This window comes from Melanotaenia boesemani, chromosome 6 (genome assembly GCF_017639745.1).
Source record: "Melanotaenia boesemani isolate fMelBoe1 chromosome 6, fMelBoe1.pri, whole genome shotgun sequence".
Classification (NCBI taxonomy): Eukaryota; Metazoa; Chordata; class Actinopteri; order Atheriniformes; family Melanotaeniidae; genus Melanotaenia; species Melanotaenia boesemani.
In genome coordinates, this window is record NC_055687.1 from 32,378,710 (window position 1) to 32,394,530 (window position 15,821).

Consider the following 15,821-nt stretch of genomic DNA (forward strand, 5'->3'; position numbering starts at 1 on the left):
CGCTGCACCTCTGCCTTACTGGTTACGTGATGTGCAGCATTTGTATAACAAAGAAAAACAAAATAAGTTAATTAAAGAAAAAAATATCTGCATCTCCATTATTTCCATTCATTTTAATATGTTGCATTCAACACATTTTTAAGTCATTAACAACAATTAATAGTAATAAAAACAACCATAAATGTAAAATTTGCAACACATACAACACATATTACAACACATATTTAACACATATTTAACAAAAGAAAAACTTTAGAAAGAAGCAATTAGCTTACTCAGCATAGCTATTAATGTGACTCTGAGATAAAGTGAACTGTGGGTCCACACAGGAGTTCAGTTCAGTTCCAAGGTTCAGTTCTGCTTGTTTGGGTCAAGTGGATCCTGATGCTGCAGATGGCGGATAAATGAGGAACCTGACTTCAGGCTGTTAATGTGTTCTCTTCGTGTTATACTACATTTTATATTTTGTTTACATCTATTTCAACAAGAATAGTTGCAGTTTCTGCAACATTTGTGTCATCACATACTTACAGGAGTCATACTTGATGGGATCTGATGTAAATTTTCAAGCCTTTAGAGGCCAACCCTCGTTTCAAGATAAACCCTGCCACCTGCTGGTGTTTCAGAAGAAAGGACAACAACAAACCACCAAGCATTTTTACTTTAAATTAAATGTTTAACATACGCAGTCAATAAACGTAGGGACATCTGTCTACATTGCAGTAAAACGTTTTTCTTATCTCACACTGTTTAGATATTTCTAAAAAGTCTGAAGCAGAAATACAAGATTCCCCTGTCACAATGTGAATAACTTGAAAAAAATATATTAAAAAGGAAAACACTTTAAAAATATTGTTTTAAAAATGGTAAATGGACTGTACTTATATAGCACTTGCTTTAACATGATGTCACGTTCATCCATTTACATGCACAAAGCACTCCTACTGTTGTTATACTAAGTGCTTTTTTCCTGTCATATGCATTCATACCCCGATAGACACATCAGGGGGCAACGTGGGGTTCTGTGTCTTCAGGGGAAACTATATCAATCCAACAACTTTCCTGTTGGTAAATGACTGGTCTTCCACCACCTAAATGTAATAATATAAGCTAAGTGTACCAAATGTTTGTTTTACTCAAGACATCCCTCAGGTCCTCTGTTATTTTTTCCCAGTTGGTCTTCTTCAAGGTTAACTTTCCAGCACATTTTTCTGGGTCTCCTAACTTTCTATTCTTTCTTACTGCTGACAATAATTCTGTTTATTGCATCTCCTCTTTTAGCAACACATTACCATGTCACTATTTAGCATTTTTTTAAAAAGATTGTTTTAAGTATAATCAAAATTCAGTTAAATTGTAGGCTGATTGATCGAAACAAGATTGGGCATAAATAAAGAACACCTTAGTGAGGCAAAGTCTCTCAGAAGTCAAAAACAGAGGTTTCGTGATCTGCAAAAAACTCTGGCTTTTGTGGGGCAATTTCATAATAATTTTGCTTCGCATACAATTGTGGTGACTTAGAACATGCCAACATTTACAATACATACAGTAATATCATAAAAAGATTCAGAGGATCTGGAAACATTTCAACGTTGGATGCTCATGATCTTTGGACTCTCTTCTGTCATGGAAATCACTGCATGGGCTCGGAAATATTTGTCTGTGAACAGAATCTGCCCTTGATGGACAATGACGGAGCTACATGATCCAGAAAAAAAACAATCTTCTCTGGGCCAAAGCTCATTTAAACTGTACTAAAGCAAAGTAGAAAGATTGTCTGTAGTAGACATATAAAAAATTAAAATTCAGAATTCTTTTTGGAAATTGTGGATGCTATGTTCTCTGGAGAAAAGAAAAATCTGAGTTGTTATCAGTACCAGTTTAAAAGTCTACATCTCTGGTGGCTACTGGCAACTTCAGAATCAATACTCAGAATCAGAATAATTTATTAAACAAGACACGTCTTTTAAGGCATAATCAATGCTGAAAGGTATATACAGTCTTTATAGCAATATGCTGTCATCCACACAATACCTGTTACAAATAAGGGCTTTATTTCAGCAAGACAATCTTAAACTACATTTAGCATCTAATACATTAACTTTGCTCCAGAATAGAAGAGTCTGGGAGCTTGCCTGACCTGCCAACAGCTGAAACATTTCACCAAATGAAAACAATTGGTACACCATAAAAATACAATGAAAGTCCAGGACTTTTGGGCTGTTGTTGAGCAGATAAATTGCTATATCAAACAAAAACGGACAGCATTCCTCTTCTAAAAGTCTAACAACAGTGGTACACATACCTCCAAGCTTTTTTTTAATTAGATACATTGTGACCATTAAATTCAAAAGAGCTAATATCTTTAATAAAACTATAAATTGTCTTAATCATTTGATATGTTTTCTGTTCAGGATGCTTTGGTAAAATATTACTGAATGGGATTTGCTAAATATTGCATTCTGCATGTTTGTATGTATATAATATAGTTTCTGAATTTATTAGAATTGAGATGGTGTGGTGTAACAATTTGCTTCTTGGGCTTTGGGGCCAAAACAAGCCAGAAGACAACAATGTCTTTTGTGTATATTGTACAGCAGTTGAAATGTAAAACTACACGGTTATTTGTACATGCGTGCAGACCAAGATACAATCAACAGGCTGGGTTAAAACACCTTTAAAACGTAGAAGTGCAGCATTTTTGTTAAATTAGTCTCGTCTTTCTTCTAGAAGCCAGACCTCTCCAATCCAACACATTTCCTGTTTGTGCTCGAGGTCCAACCAACCGAGCGGTTGCATGTGCACTAATCAACACACAGAAGAAGCTTGGTAGAGTTAAGATGGCGGCATGTGGGTGAGGAGGATGGGACTCAAACTCTAGGTTTTTCGCCATTAAACGATTCCTATGAAACCACTTACATACAGTAATCGAAGGGATAATTATTTCCATATCTTTTACGCATCTCTGTGGGATTTTGGATTGACCCCATGACATCTATACACTTCGTTGTTCACCCGTTGCCCGGGACCGAGGATCAGCTCAATGACAGGTATTTTGTTGCGGCCCTTGGAAACGAACTATTCACATCGTTATTTAGGGACTGTTTGTGCTACATTGTGGTCGATGTTTTATTTGTTAACATTGGTGACACTGTCATGGGTTTGCATTCGTGTTTAATTTATTTAAATGACCCTTCCAATGCTGATACAAGGCCCGGCATTTTAAACAGTCCTTAAACAGTCGGTGGCGTGCTACATGCTAACCCGTAAATGGCTATGGTACGCTAATGCTAGCAGGATGTTTCCTTGGTTCTCTGGGAGGATTGGCTCACAGTCAAAGTTGAGATAGACAATGCGGGTTGGGGGATGGGGGTAAGATTGGAGAAATATAGGTCGTATAACAAAACAATATTTTAAGCGTCCATGCTGTCTTATATAAATTGCACATACACCTTTTTGACACGTCCCGTAGTCTGTTTAGTGGGCGTCTTGTAGATTATTATGATCAATGAAGTAGCAAACGTCAGCTAACTGAAAGCTAGCTAGTTAGCATCAGCTAGAAAGGCAATTCACTACTACGCGCATGACAAAGCCAAATATTTGTACTTGAGGGTGTTTGTATCAGAGGATTTTTTTTCACTCTAGTTTGATGGAATAAGTACTTAATTAAACCATTTGAAAAATGACCTATTTTGTCTTCTAACACGGCGCACTGAGATCCATATCTAAAATATGCGGTAAAGCACAGTTGGCATTAACATTAATCTGGTTATCGACTTTCATATTGGGGTGAGGGGCAAGCCAATGTTTAGAAAGTGTGAATAATCTATGTTGTATTATTTAGTGATCATATGGTCATGTAACGTGTCCACTCAAATACTGCACTACACAATACACGCTGTTAATTAATAAACATTATCGTTGGTATCGACTCAGTACTGCCTCCCTAATGGGGCCATATTACCTAATACAAGAAATATCTAAATGATTTTATTTAGGGGAACAGGTCCAAAAAACTAACGGCGTGTGACCTGTATTTTGGCTCAACATGTGATTTATGATAAATCTATTTATAACACCCATTGAGATTGAACTGATTAATGAGCTGTTCCACTTGCAGACAAAAAGGTTGGGAAGTCACGGTGTTTTTAGGGTGACCTTGAGATTAAGAACTGGAAAGAAGCCCACAGTATTTGAAAGCTTTTTCTGGTTCGTGTACTGTCTTAACTGTGGCAGGCCAGCTTTGTCTCTCATAGGGAACCTAGTTTACTCAACTGTTTAGGAGGAGTCATATTAAAACACCACTGGGCAATTGGTTTCTTAAAGAGGTCATGACTGTTCCATCATCAGGAATATAAAGCATTAGATTTTACATTATCCGTGTACTGCAAAGAGGCCCATTCCTGGCTTACCCATCAAGGAGCTTGCAGTTGTCAAAGCAAGTAAATGCTTCTGTCCTAAATAAGAATGGCTTGGTTTGGCTCAAAAGAGCATGGCTTGCAGGATGTATTCCTCAACCAAACCATGTGATGTTATGTTTGACCTAGCTAAATTCTTCAAACACATGTTTTGACTGTGTTCAAGTGAAACTGCTTTAAATGGCTCATTGAGGCTTGTACCTGATAGAGTAGTGCTATTTTTTAAATGGGCAGTTTTCTGAATGGCTGACCTGGATGCTTTGAGGGTAATTTTCTCTTACTTTCCTGCAGTGTTTCGTCTGGTGCATGGTGTGTTAAATGTATTGTGAGAACGGGTTCAGCTTTTCTGTTTTTGTTCCACAAATTGGCCGGGAAAAAACTGATAAAGGCACTGCTTGTATTGTTCAAGTGTGTGTTTACATCTAATTTGCCTGTGGTGAAATGTGAATGGCTTAGCCACACAGAGGTGAGAGAAGATTTTTGATTGTTTGCTTACCTTTGACACAGTTCATCAAGAAGATGAGTGATGATCACACAGGGACTGCTCGGCTTATGTGCGTACTTGGAACTGATAGTAATTCATCCATTTTCTATACCGTTTAGTCGAACCAGCGACCTTCTTGGTGTGAGGCCGCAGTGCTGACCACCACACCACCGTGCAGCCCCCAGTGGGAATATTTATCATATTTTAAATGTTTTTCATGGTTTTGTTGAGTTAACAAAATCATGAGTAGTTTATGTATATACTTGGCATTAAGATGTAAATTGTGCTTTTCAGCATGTGTCATCATATCACAGATAGCTCAGTAACCATGGAAAATGACAGCCTAGACCCAAGTGTGGTGTTCTTGGAAGTAGTTGAGGGTTTTTTATGTTTTGACAAGACACTTGGCAAATATTTCACTAGGGTACATCTCAGGGTTTGTGTGGTAATGGATGAATGGATAACTTTAATCAGGCCTTGAGACTGCTATTTTGGACCAAACTCCTTTTAAAAAGTCAGTAACATTCACCCTCCGTTCACATGACAGATAAAAAAAGAAATCACTGTTGCTTTGCATTAAAGAGCCAAGTCACTTATGTGCACAATAAGAAAAGTCCGAATCTAGAGTCATACATGACTGATCTGAACAACAGTTGAGACAAATTTCCCTTTGTCACATGTTGAGCATTAGAAAACGCTCAAAACAATTAAAAGTTTTAGTTATTTTATGTGCAAGAAATAAGTGTATATTAATAGCCAGCAGCACAGGAATTTTAGCCACATATTTGGACTTGCTGCATCAATAACTGGTTAAAAAATGTCTCTTCTAGATCAGTTGCATTGGTGAAGGCAAAAATATTTCCTTTTCCTCTTTTCAGGCTCCGTGAAGTCTCAGAGAAACTCAACAAATACAGCTATAACAGGTGAGTTTATGTCAACATTTTAGAGTTTCTAATGTGGTGAATTAGATTGTTGTATCCTGTTTTTTATCCTTATATTTTACATTTATTTTTAACCTCTCCCCTAATACAGTCATCCACATCTTAGTCTGCTTGAGCAGGCTGCTCTAAAACAGTGTGTTGTTGGTCCAAACCATGCCGGATTTCTCCTGGAGGTAATGTTTCAAAACACCCTATCATTAGTAAACAATAAAAAAACTTGTTTACCATCTGTTGGATCCATGCTATTAGACAGCATTTTCACACTTGTGATTCTAAAGATATTATAGATGTAGACTATTTTCATTTTTTGGAAATTTTCTTTGTTCTTCAAGAAATACCAACACAGTTAGGGTAATTAACCATAAAATATGCATGCATTATTTGAGCTTTAAATGTCAGCACACTACAATTATGCAAGCATTGAGCACAATTGTTGCCCATTTATTTGCGTAATAAGGAGAAATCATTAATCTTCTAGTTTGTAGTACCTCTGTACTCTCTAAGCTAGCATGAACTGTATGAGTTGTGAATTGTGTGAGAAAACATGACAATAAATGTATAAGGGAAGTGAGGTTGCTTCTAAATTTGATCTCTTACTTGATTGAAGTTTATAAAATACTATTTTGATCAACTTCCTTCACATTAAACTGTAAATTTTCCTCTTTAAGTGTGTATCATTAAAAATCATGCATTCGTCTCTTTAAGGATGGGCGCGTGTGCCGAATCAGCTTTGCTGTTCAGCCTGATCGCCTGGAGCTCAGCAAACCGGATGGCAGCGATGGGTGAGAGACATTACGATGGGATCTGTCCCGGAAACTGTTTTAGCTTCGGTATTGAATTGGTAAACAGATTGCTCGTGGAGATGTCTAAGTTTGGGTACATTGAACATGCTCAGGCTTACTGATGTTTTGTTGGGTCTGATTTAAATTCAGTGTGGCACTCGTGCCCTTTTTGCAGAGTATGACACATTTGAAAGTGGTTTCACTTGCAGAATACAGCTATGGCTATTTGTTACAATGACTTCCTTTTAGCAAGTTAAATATATGCATTTAAATATATTACAGCTGTATTAATATAAAGCCCTGTGTTTAGCTATCTTTAAGCTGTTGAAGCCTTTTAGTATTTTGCATGATGAGATAATCTTTTTAATATAATTATATGGCTTTGAGGGACATATTTGCTTTTGGAATATAAACATATCTTCTCTTCTAAGATTGACACCAAACGACCAATAACAAAAATGGCTACCAAATTGTTTTATTTTCTGATAACCAGGTGCCTTTATTTCTATGCAACTGTGTGCTGTATTCCATTACTTTTTTATTTCTATAAAAGTACCTTTCACTGGCTGCTTTGTTTAATTTTGGCTGGCAGCATGTATTTTTAGTGAATGTCTCTTTGATAGGTGTTGATGTGCTGCCAGTTGAACATTCAGCAATGTAGTACCTACAAAATATGCATGTGATTCAGACTGTAAAAAGCTAGTGAGCTCCCAGCTCCAAACTTCTCTGCAGTGGATGTGTTTTGTTCTCTGCTACAGACTGAGGTGGTTTTCAAATAATTATTTCAGTCAGCAACATTGTGGTTTGTCAGAAAGCTAACAGAAAAGAGAGTTACTGGTCATCACTGGCAGGTTTTTCAGCTTTATGAACAAAGTCCAATATTCCTGTGTGATGAAAAGTAGCTGAGTTTACATCATGGTTTTTGATGCACATTTAGAATATGGAAATTGTATTAAATACAAAGAAACAAAAAACTGATGCAACAAAAAAAAAGTTTAATAGAAAACTTGATGAATGTTAGTAGGGATAGAAATAACTTTACAAATCATGTCTGACCTGGTAAGTATTGAAGTAACGTGACTCACCAGCTGTTTCTGCTTGGAGCAGCTAGCAGACTCATGTTACATACCAGTGCCTTATCAGATATGATTTAATATCTTAATATTCCTGAGGTGGAATTCTCCATTTTTCTTTTGTGTTTATCTTAGCAGAATTGGTCATTTCTTTAAAAATTTTACTTTCTTCCCTATCTCCTCGAGATAAGAGCTGTAGTTTCTGGGTCAAACAACTACTTCCATTGTGTTAAAGCCACTAGCAGTGTATGCAATATTGCCACCCTCTGGCCACACTGCACAAGTCAGGTCATTCACTACTAATCAGTCTGTCTGATTCACATTTCTTTTTTGCAAGGTTTCAGAAGATTAGTAAACTTGCTTTGCTACTAAGTGGAAAACTGGCTGGTGTCATCTTGTTGGTTGATAGTTTAAATTGACATTTCTGAATCAGATTCTGTTTTCCATTGCCCTTTCTTTTAAGATGATGCAAACTGTATTTTATTTGTTTTGTTTTTTATGAAGTTGTTTTTCCTTTTATTAAATTCAGTGTTGTGTCTGTAAAATGCAACATTTCCAATTTGTAATAATATAATTTCCTTGCAAAAGCACAACACAATTAGGCCATTTTCCTACTTAGACAACATTTGTAAGAATGATTGCAGAAAACTGCCTTTGACTAAATTCCAAAATAGGAGCAAGCAGTTGCAGCCCCAAAAACCCAAGAACTTTTTAATAAGGAAAGTCTTGAGGAGGAATGAGTTGCAGCCAATTCTGATTCCCAAGGGTGTTGCCATGCTAGTCTCCATATAGCCTTCCTGTTTAAGTTGTAATAAAATTAATCCTGAACCAAGGAGTATAACAAATACCTGGGGTAAATTTAGTTTGTTAACCCAGGAATTATAAACATTTTTTAAGAATACATATATACATTTTTTCAGTCCTTTTGGGACTTTGTAGGATTGTAACTGATCTCCCATCTTTTGTTTCCAGTTCAAAGTTGAGCAGTGGTTCAGGGACAGGAAGGAGCTCCAGGCCAGGCAGGACCAGTGATCCGCCCTGGTTCCTGTCTGGTTCTGACACACTGGGCAGACTGGCAGGCAACACCCTTGGGTAAGTTCTGACAGGGCTGGCAGAGACAAATGTTCTTGTAAAAGCTCAGTTCAAATGCGTAACAGTGGGTTAGGTGTGTTTTCCCCTGCAGGGTTCAACGGTATACAGTTTATATGTCCCCCATATGACAGTCCATACATCAAAAAGCCATTTTCAGGAGCAGTATTGCTGTCTTTATGTTTAGAATATTGATCATTACTTTTCAAAACATGAATACTGTGATTCTCAGTATTTTTTGTTGTTCACAACTAACAGAGCTGCTCAACATCTAATCCACCGTCTAAATATATGTAATAATTTTATTTCCGTACAGGAATGTTGCACTGTAATACTATTTTATTGAATTAAGAGAATGTCAAGTACTTCATTTCTTTCTTCCTGTAAATGCTGCTGGTGTAAAACTGTTTTAGTCTGGAATCCGCCGTCCCTGCTGTCACAGAGGCTGAATCCCACTGTGTTTTAGTCTGATGGTGTCTTTGGCTGTAGTGTCTGACCACAGCTTTACATTGTATGTAACAGGAGTCGCTGGAGCTCTGGGGTAAATGGAGGCAGTGGAGGAGGTGGAAGTGGAGCAGGAGCGGGAGGTGGTGGAGCAGGAGGTGGTAGCAGTGGAGGAGGAGGAGGCGGCAGTGGTGGAGGAGGAGGAGGAGGAGGAGGGGGAGGCACATCAGGCAGGTCATCCACAGCGGCTCGCGATTCCCGTCGCCAGACCCGGGTGATCCGGACAGGAAGGGACCGTGGCTCGGGACTTTTGGGTAGCCAGCCTCAGCCGGTCATACCAGCTTCGGTCATCCCTGAAGAACTTATTACACAGGTCACTAATCACTACCTTTGTACCCCGAGTTTTTTAAAAACCTTTTAACCAGACATGAAATAAAATTGCACATTTGCTTTCAAATGAATATCACTGAGGTGTACTCTGTGCTTTTATGTCCTCGTACTGTCCTTCAGGCCCAGGTAGTCCTTCAGGGGAAATCAAGGAGTGTGATCATCAGGGAGCTCCAGAGGACTAACCTAGATGTTAACCTGGCTGTCAACAACCTGCTGAGTCGGGATGATGAAGACGGAGATGACGGAGATGACACAGCTAGCGAGTCCTACCTTCCTGGAGGCAAGTTAATTTTAAAAAGAAAAATATGTATAATAACAATTATGTTTTTAATTATGTTCATTGTAATGAAAATATATGTTATAGTTATATCTTAAAACTAATGTTTCCCCCATACAGAGGATTTAATGTCCCTGTTGGATGCAGACATCCACTCAGCCCATCCCAGTGTCATTATTGACGCTGATGCCATGTTCTCTGAGGACATCAGCTACTTTGGCTACCCCTCTTTTAGACGCTCTTCATTGTCTCGTCTTGGATCCTCCAGAGGTCAGTTAAAAGCTCACATCTTACTAATGAAGGGAAGACATGGTGTTAGAGAGGCTTTGGTGGCAGTGCTGGTGATGGTTTTCAATTGTGGGGATTGCTTAAAAGACACAACAAAAAAGATGAAAAAAAAATTCAAAACCCTTTTTAAGAATGTTGTGGAGATGACTGGTACAACAAACGTATACTTGATTCTTTCCCCCTATTTATTTATAGATTTAGTTTTTTTTTTCTTGGACAAAATACAGCTGTGGGTGTAATGCCTAATATTATTGCTTAATAACTAAAGTGTAGATGTTAACAGAATAATTTTTTTTCAATTAGTTTTTTTAAAATTAGTTCTTCCATTTGTTTAGCTGAATTAATAAGAAATGTGTGGTGTTCTGTGCTGCATGGTTGTAGTACATACTGTGAGCTCTCTGAGAAAGGCCCGCTAGGCCCACCTGTCTTAACAGGGACCCTGAAAGCCAGTCGAATTTGAAAATCTACCTAGGCTACTCTCGGCTCATATGCATGCTTTCTTTCTCTCTATCCACTTCCTTTTCTACCCGACATTTTAACATGAGCGTGCAAAGTGACTCACCCACAGGATATCTTACCCGATCTTCAGTATTGCAATTGATTGATTTGCATTATAGTGATTCTCAAAAATCTTTCTCTATCCATTCTTAAAACTATGTTGACGGGTCTTTCCCAGAGAGTGGCTTACTTCTATCCCACTGGTGTGACCTTATTGCATACCAGTTCTCCTTCTTCCCCTAGAGCGTGACTCAGAGCTGTTGCGTGAACGTGAGTCTGTGTTGAGGTTACGTGAGCGCCGGTGGCTTGACGGAGCTTCATTTGACACGGAGCGTGGTTCCACCAGCCGCGAGGGTGAGCCCAGCCTCGACAAGAAGAGCATCCCAGTCCAGAGTCCCGTTTCTTTGGGAGAGGAGCTCCAGTGGTGGCCTGACAAGGTAAGACGAGTAACATCTAGAATACACAAAGTTCCAGGAGATTACATAGAAAGTGGAGACTGAATATTCTGTGGGTATCTTCATATCTCTGCAACATGATTTGTTATTCATTAACCATTTTTTCAGTTACTTGTCTTTTAATTTTGTGATAACGTCTTTGATTCCCTTGTTAGGATGGTGTGAAGTTTGTGAGCATTGGAGCCATGTTCTCTGAACTCGTAGCTGTAAGCTCCAAAGGAGAGCTTTATCAGTGGAAGTGGAGTGAGCCTGAACCCTACAGGAATGCACAGGTGGAAAATTAAAATAGTTTGGAACTTCAGTAAATTACATCTACAGCAGCACAATGTCCATCAATTTCTTATTGTACTAAAGCTATTAAGCCACAGATGGTTTATTGCATGTTAGAAAGCTCTGACTTCATACTTTGATTTCATTTGTTACATCAGAATCCTTCCATTCATCACCCTCGTGTGTCCTTCCTGGGCCTAGCCAATGAGAAGATCACTTTACTGTCTGCCAACAAAATCAGAGCAACTGTAGCCACAGAGACCAATAAGGTAGATTGTTCCTGTTTACGTAAGGGCATTAACAAGTTCATTTGTGCAGCCTGGAGTCGTTACTTAGCTGTGTTTTGACATTATTTCACATTTTTTTTAATTAGTTGTGCATTAACCAAAGACTGTGTGTGTTGTGAAGGTGGCCACCTGGGTGGATGATACACTGAGCACAGTGGCCTCTAAGCTGGAGCACAGTGCTCAGGCTTTCCCTGAGCTGCAGGGGGAACGCATGGTGTCACTACACTGTTGTGCACTCTACACATGTGCACAGCTAGAGAATAGCCTCTACTGGTGGTGAGGATACAATCTGTTTATTTCTTTGTGCAGTTCATCATAATAAGTGAAACATGTATGACTTTGTTTTCCTGTCATTTAGTTCATATGATAAACATGATTAAACTTTTCTAAAGTGTGACCTTCAGCAGGATTGAAGTATTTCTGCTACGCGAATCTTTCCAAAGATTTTGTATAAAAAATTATTAAGGGGCAGTTTTGTTGTATCAAAATTAAACCTTTGTGTGATATGAATAGAAAGGAAGGCGTGTATGTGAGTAGTTGTTTACTGCTTGCATCTTTCTGCAGGGGTGTTGTGCCTTTTAGTCAAAGGAAGAAGATGCTTGAGAAGGCCAGAGCCAAGAACAAAAAGCCAAAGTCCAGTGCTGGCATCTCCTCAATACCCAACATCACTGTGGGAACACAGGTAAGAAATCACACAAGCTGAGTAAAAGTCTTCTATTTACTGCAAAGTAAATGTATTGTACTGATAAACGTATGGGTTCCTTCTTCAGGTGTGCTTGAGGAATAACCCCCTCTACCATGCCGGTGCAGTGGCCTTTTCTGTCAGTGCCGGAATTCCCAAAGTGGGTGTTCTGTTGGAGTCTGTTTGGAACATGAACGACAGCTGCAGGTTCCAGCTGCGCTCTCCAGAGAGCCTCAAGAACATGGAGAAGACCACTAAGACCCAGGAAATCAAGTCAGTCTAATTTTTTTTTCAGTCTTCAGTCATTTGTATAAACAATTCAGATTTTGTTGCTGAAGGTAGTTGTGGTGCTAAGCTCATAAACCCAACAGCAAAGGGATGTATTTTGATTAGTCTCTTTTACTCTGTAGGATGGAAAGCAAACCAGAGCTGGTGAAGACTGAGATGGGTCCTCCTCCTTCCCCTGCTTCTACCTGCAGTGACACCTCTTCCATTGCTAGCAGTGCCTCGCTGCCCTACAGTATGTAGCTTTTTCCCATGTTGTTTCTCCCTCTTGACTGTTTGCTCTCAACAGCTCTCCAGTCTTCAGTGTCCTATCTCCCAGGCACAGAACCAGTTTCTTCCTCATTCTGTGCTCTCATTAGTCATTTGACTTTGAAGCAGATGGTGTACAGGCTGTTATCAGCAACTTTTTTTCTCTGTCTGCTTTCCTGTGAAGGCCGTGTGGCCAGCTCACAGTATATTCTGTGGTATATATGATTGCATTTTACTACTTCTTATCATGTAAACCATATGGCATGCTGTTAATGTTGTAATTAGTTGTCCTTAGTCCACACTCTATTTTTTGTAATTTGGTTAGCAGTATATCCTTACAGCTCTAATAAGGGTTTGGAAACTCTTCCTGTTGGTACAGGAAGCAAGAATTGAAAAAATACCATTGCATCACAGCTGTTTACAGTTCTTTAATGTAAAATTAAAAAAAAACGAGTCCCCTCAATATGTTGTGATAAAAAGATTACAAGTTAATCCTCTGTACTGTTTGCAGAGCGGAGGCGTTCTACCCCAGCTCCAAAAGAGGAAGAGAAGGTGAACGAGGAGCAGTGGCCTCTCAGGGAGGTGGTCTTTGTGGAAGATGTTAAAAATGTTCCTGTGGGAAAGGTGGGTGGATCCAAAATATTGATCTACTTTACATATCAGTCCCCCAGGATTTTGTTGTGATTGCTATGGCCAAAAGTGTTTGAATTTATGAGAGACTCTTAAAAAGTTGCAATAAACATTTTAATGTTTTAAGACTTTTTGGTGAAATGTAAGGGGAAATTACACAACTGTCTGCAGCTTCAGTGTGTTGCTGAATAAGTGCAACTAGGTTTAGTATTGCTGTGCAGCTAAATGTTTTTTTCTGCTCAAATACAGCTAAGCAAACACAAACTGAAAATATAAACGTACACAAAACATTGATGCAAATCTTTTAACTTATTTGTCATTGGTACTAGAACGTGGGTCTCCAGCTCTGGTCCTTGAGGGCTGTTGTCCTGCAGGTTTTTTTTGTTTGTTTTTGGGTTTTTTTTCCTGCTGCAAAACATCAGGCTCAAATGAATGTGTCATGAAGAGGTTTGTGCAGAACTTTTTATAACACCTGTTGAGAGAACAACTTCATTTGAATCAGGTGTGCTGCAGCAGGGAAACATCTAAAACCTGCAGGACAGTAGCCCACAAGAACCGGTGTTAGAGTTCTCTGGTCTAGTACCCGACAGTAAAAGGATTTCATTTATATAGCGTTTTTCTGGCCACACCAAACACTCCACGGAACAAATGGCAACTCACAGGGATTCATATGGGGCTATCAGAGAAAATAAATTAAATACTTTGTCAAAAATCAAAGGCAAATTATGAATTTTATGAAAATAAGTATTTGTTTAATACCAATGGATTCCACATAGGGGTGCACGTTGGTGTGTTCAGTAGAGCTGATGCAGGTTCCTCGTTTCGATCTGGGCTTAGTCCTCTATGTAGAGTTTGTGTATTCTCCCCTTACATGCATGGGTTATCTCCATGTACTGCGGCTTCTTCCCACAGTCCATAAACATAAATGCATGTATGTTAGTTTGATTGACTGGGGCCCAGGGTGTACCCTGCCTTATGTCTGATAGCAGCTGGGATGGGCTCAAGTGCCCCCCACCACGAATTAGATTAACCCATAAGAGCCTGACGTGACATATTTGTCACATACCGTTTCTAATAGATACCCAGAAGCAGAAAACCATATCATAATATTTTTAAACTATCACATGGTAATAAATGGTAGATATCTCTCCCCAAAAAATGTTAATTTTTTTGTTACATTTCATTAAAGGGTCAAATAAAGACCTCATATTTAAAAAATTGGACTTTTCTTACCATTTTTTCATGGGTCAGGCCTTAACGGGTTAAGCGGGTATATGAAATGCATTGAAGATTCCACATATATGTGACTAAGCAACTCAGTGTAAAGTTATTCTCCTATATTCTATCAGCTTTTCCCACAACTTCAGTGAATAGTCAGAATCTGTGTTTTAACATGGACCCCAGATCCATATTTACCAGCTATAAACTGGTAAACATTTAATTATAAAACAGGTTTAAACTGTTTTCAGTATGTTCAGAGTACTTATTGTGGACTCACTGTACCCCTGACCAGTCGGTCAGTAAAGTTCCAAAACAATAGAATAGAATACACACCGCACTCTTTGGTAATTCCTCCACTACAACAGAAATTGTTCACTTTTTCATCTGAAACTGCAGGATAAGGTCTTTAACAGATGAACATAGCAAGGCTTTCTCCACTACTGACTATGCTGGCTGTGCTCAGGGTTACTATTAGTGTATTCAGGAGGCTGGATTTATATTTGAAGGCTCATTCACTAGGTTAGTATTGGATAACTGGGGGTTATGGATGAAAATGTGCCTGAAAAACAGGAAAGCAGTGGCATAATTCCAGTGATGCAACTGCAAACTTGCATTGATTGGTCAAATGAATAGCAAAATTACATCGAAGAAAGTGCTAGGTTGTGCAGAGTTCACAGAAAATGGTTGACATGCGTTCATAGTTGTGATCCCTAGGTCAAACGTTCATGCAGGGACTAATATAGAAATAGAAAAAGTTATAATTAATATTTCGGAATGGAAAATGACATTTGTCTCCAGATAATCTGTCTCTGGTTGGCAGTTTTGCATCATGGCATCTGTTTGAAATGTTTTAACAAATGAATCATTCTAGGTGCTTAAAGTTGATGGTGCGTATGTTGCTGTGAAGTTTCCTGGGGCATCAAGCAGCATGACCAACCAGAGCACCGCTGCTCCCACTGACTCAGACCCGTCATCGCTGCTGCAGGACTGCAGACTCCTCAGAATAGATGAGTTACAGGTGGGAGGCATAAACTTTCAGTGTTGAATACAGCTAGTTG

At 38.8% G+C, this 15,821-nt stretch overlaps 1 protein-coding gene across 6 annotated transcripts in view; it reads left to right on the forward strand.

Annotated features, from left to right (window-relative positions):
• Nucleotides 1-2,802: 2,802 nt before the first annotated feature.
• The window catches only part of ubr5 (ubiquitin protein ligase E3 component n-recognin 5), a 31,953-nt gene continuing 18,934 nt past the window's right edge, over nt 2,803-15,821 (forward strand). For 3 of the 6 annotated variants that reach the window (XM_041988114.1, XM_041988117.1, XM_041988119.1), the window contains exons 1-17: nt 2,803-3,050; nt 5,781-5,825; nt 5,935-6,016; nt 6,549-6,625; nt 8,671-8,790; nt 9,310-9,604; nt 9,742-9,901; nt 10,019-10,168; nt 10,910-11,121; nt 11,295-11,411; nt 11,568-11,678; nt 11,818-11,972; nt 12,261-12,378; nt 12,467-12,651; nt 12,789-12,898; nt 13,424-13,536; nt 15,635-15,781. In XM_041988114.1, the coding sequence (XP_041844048.1) occupies nt 2,989-3,050; nt 5,781-5,825; nt 5,935-6,016; nt 6,549-6,625; nt 8,671-8,790; nt 9,310-9,604; nt 9,742-9,901; nt 10,019-10,168; nt 10,910-11,121; nt 11,295-11,411; nt 11,568-11,678; nt 11,818-11,972; nt 12,261-12,378; nt 12,467-12,651; nt 12,789-12,898; nt 13,424-13,536; nt 15,635-15,781 (2,259 nt within the window). In that variant the 5' untranslated portion in view covers nt 2,803-2,988. The remainder of the gene's footprint in view (nt 3,051-5,780; nt 5,826-5,934; nt 6,017-6,548; nt 6,626-8,670; nt 8,791-9,309; nt 9,605-9,741; nt 9,902-10,018; nt 10,169-10,909; nt 11,122-11,294; nt 11,412-11,567; nt 11,679-11,817; nt 11,973-12,260; nt 12,379-12,466; nt 12,652-12,788; nt 12,899-13,423; nt 13,537-15,634; nt 15,782-15,821) is intronic. The other 3 variants (XM_041988118.1, XM_041988115.1, XM_041988120.1) reach the window with 3 other exon arrangements.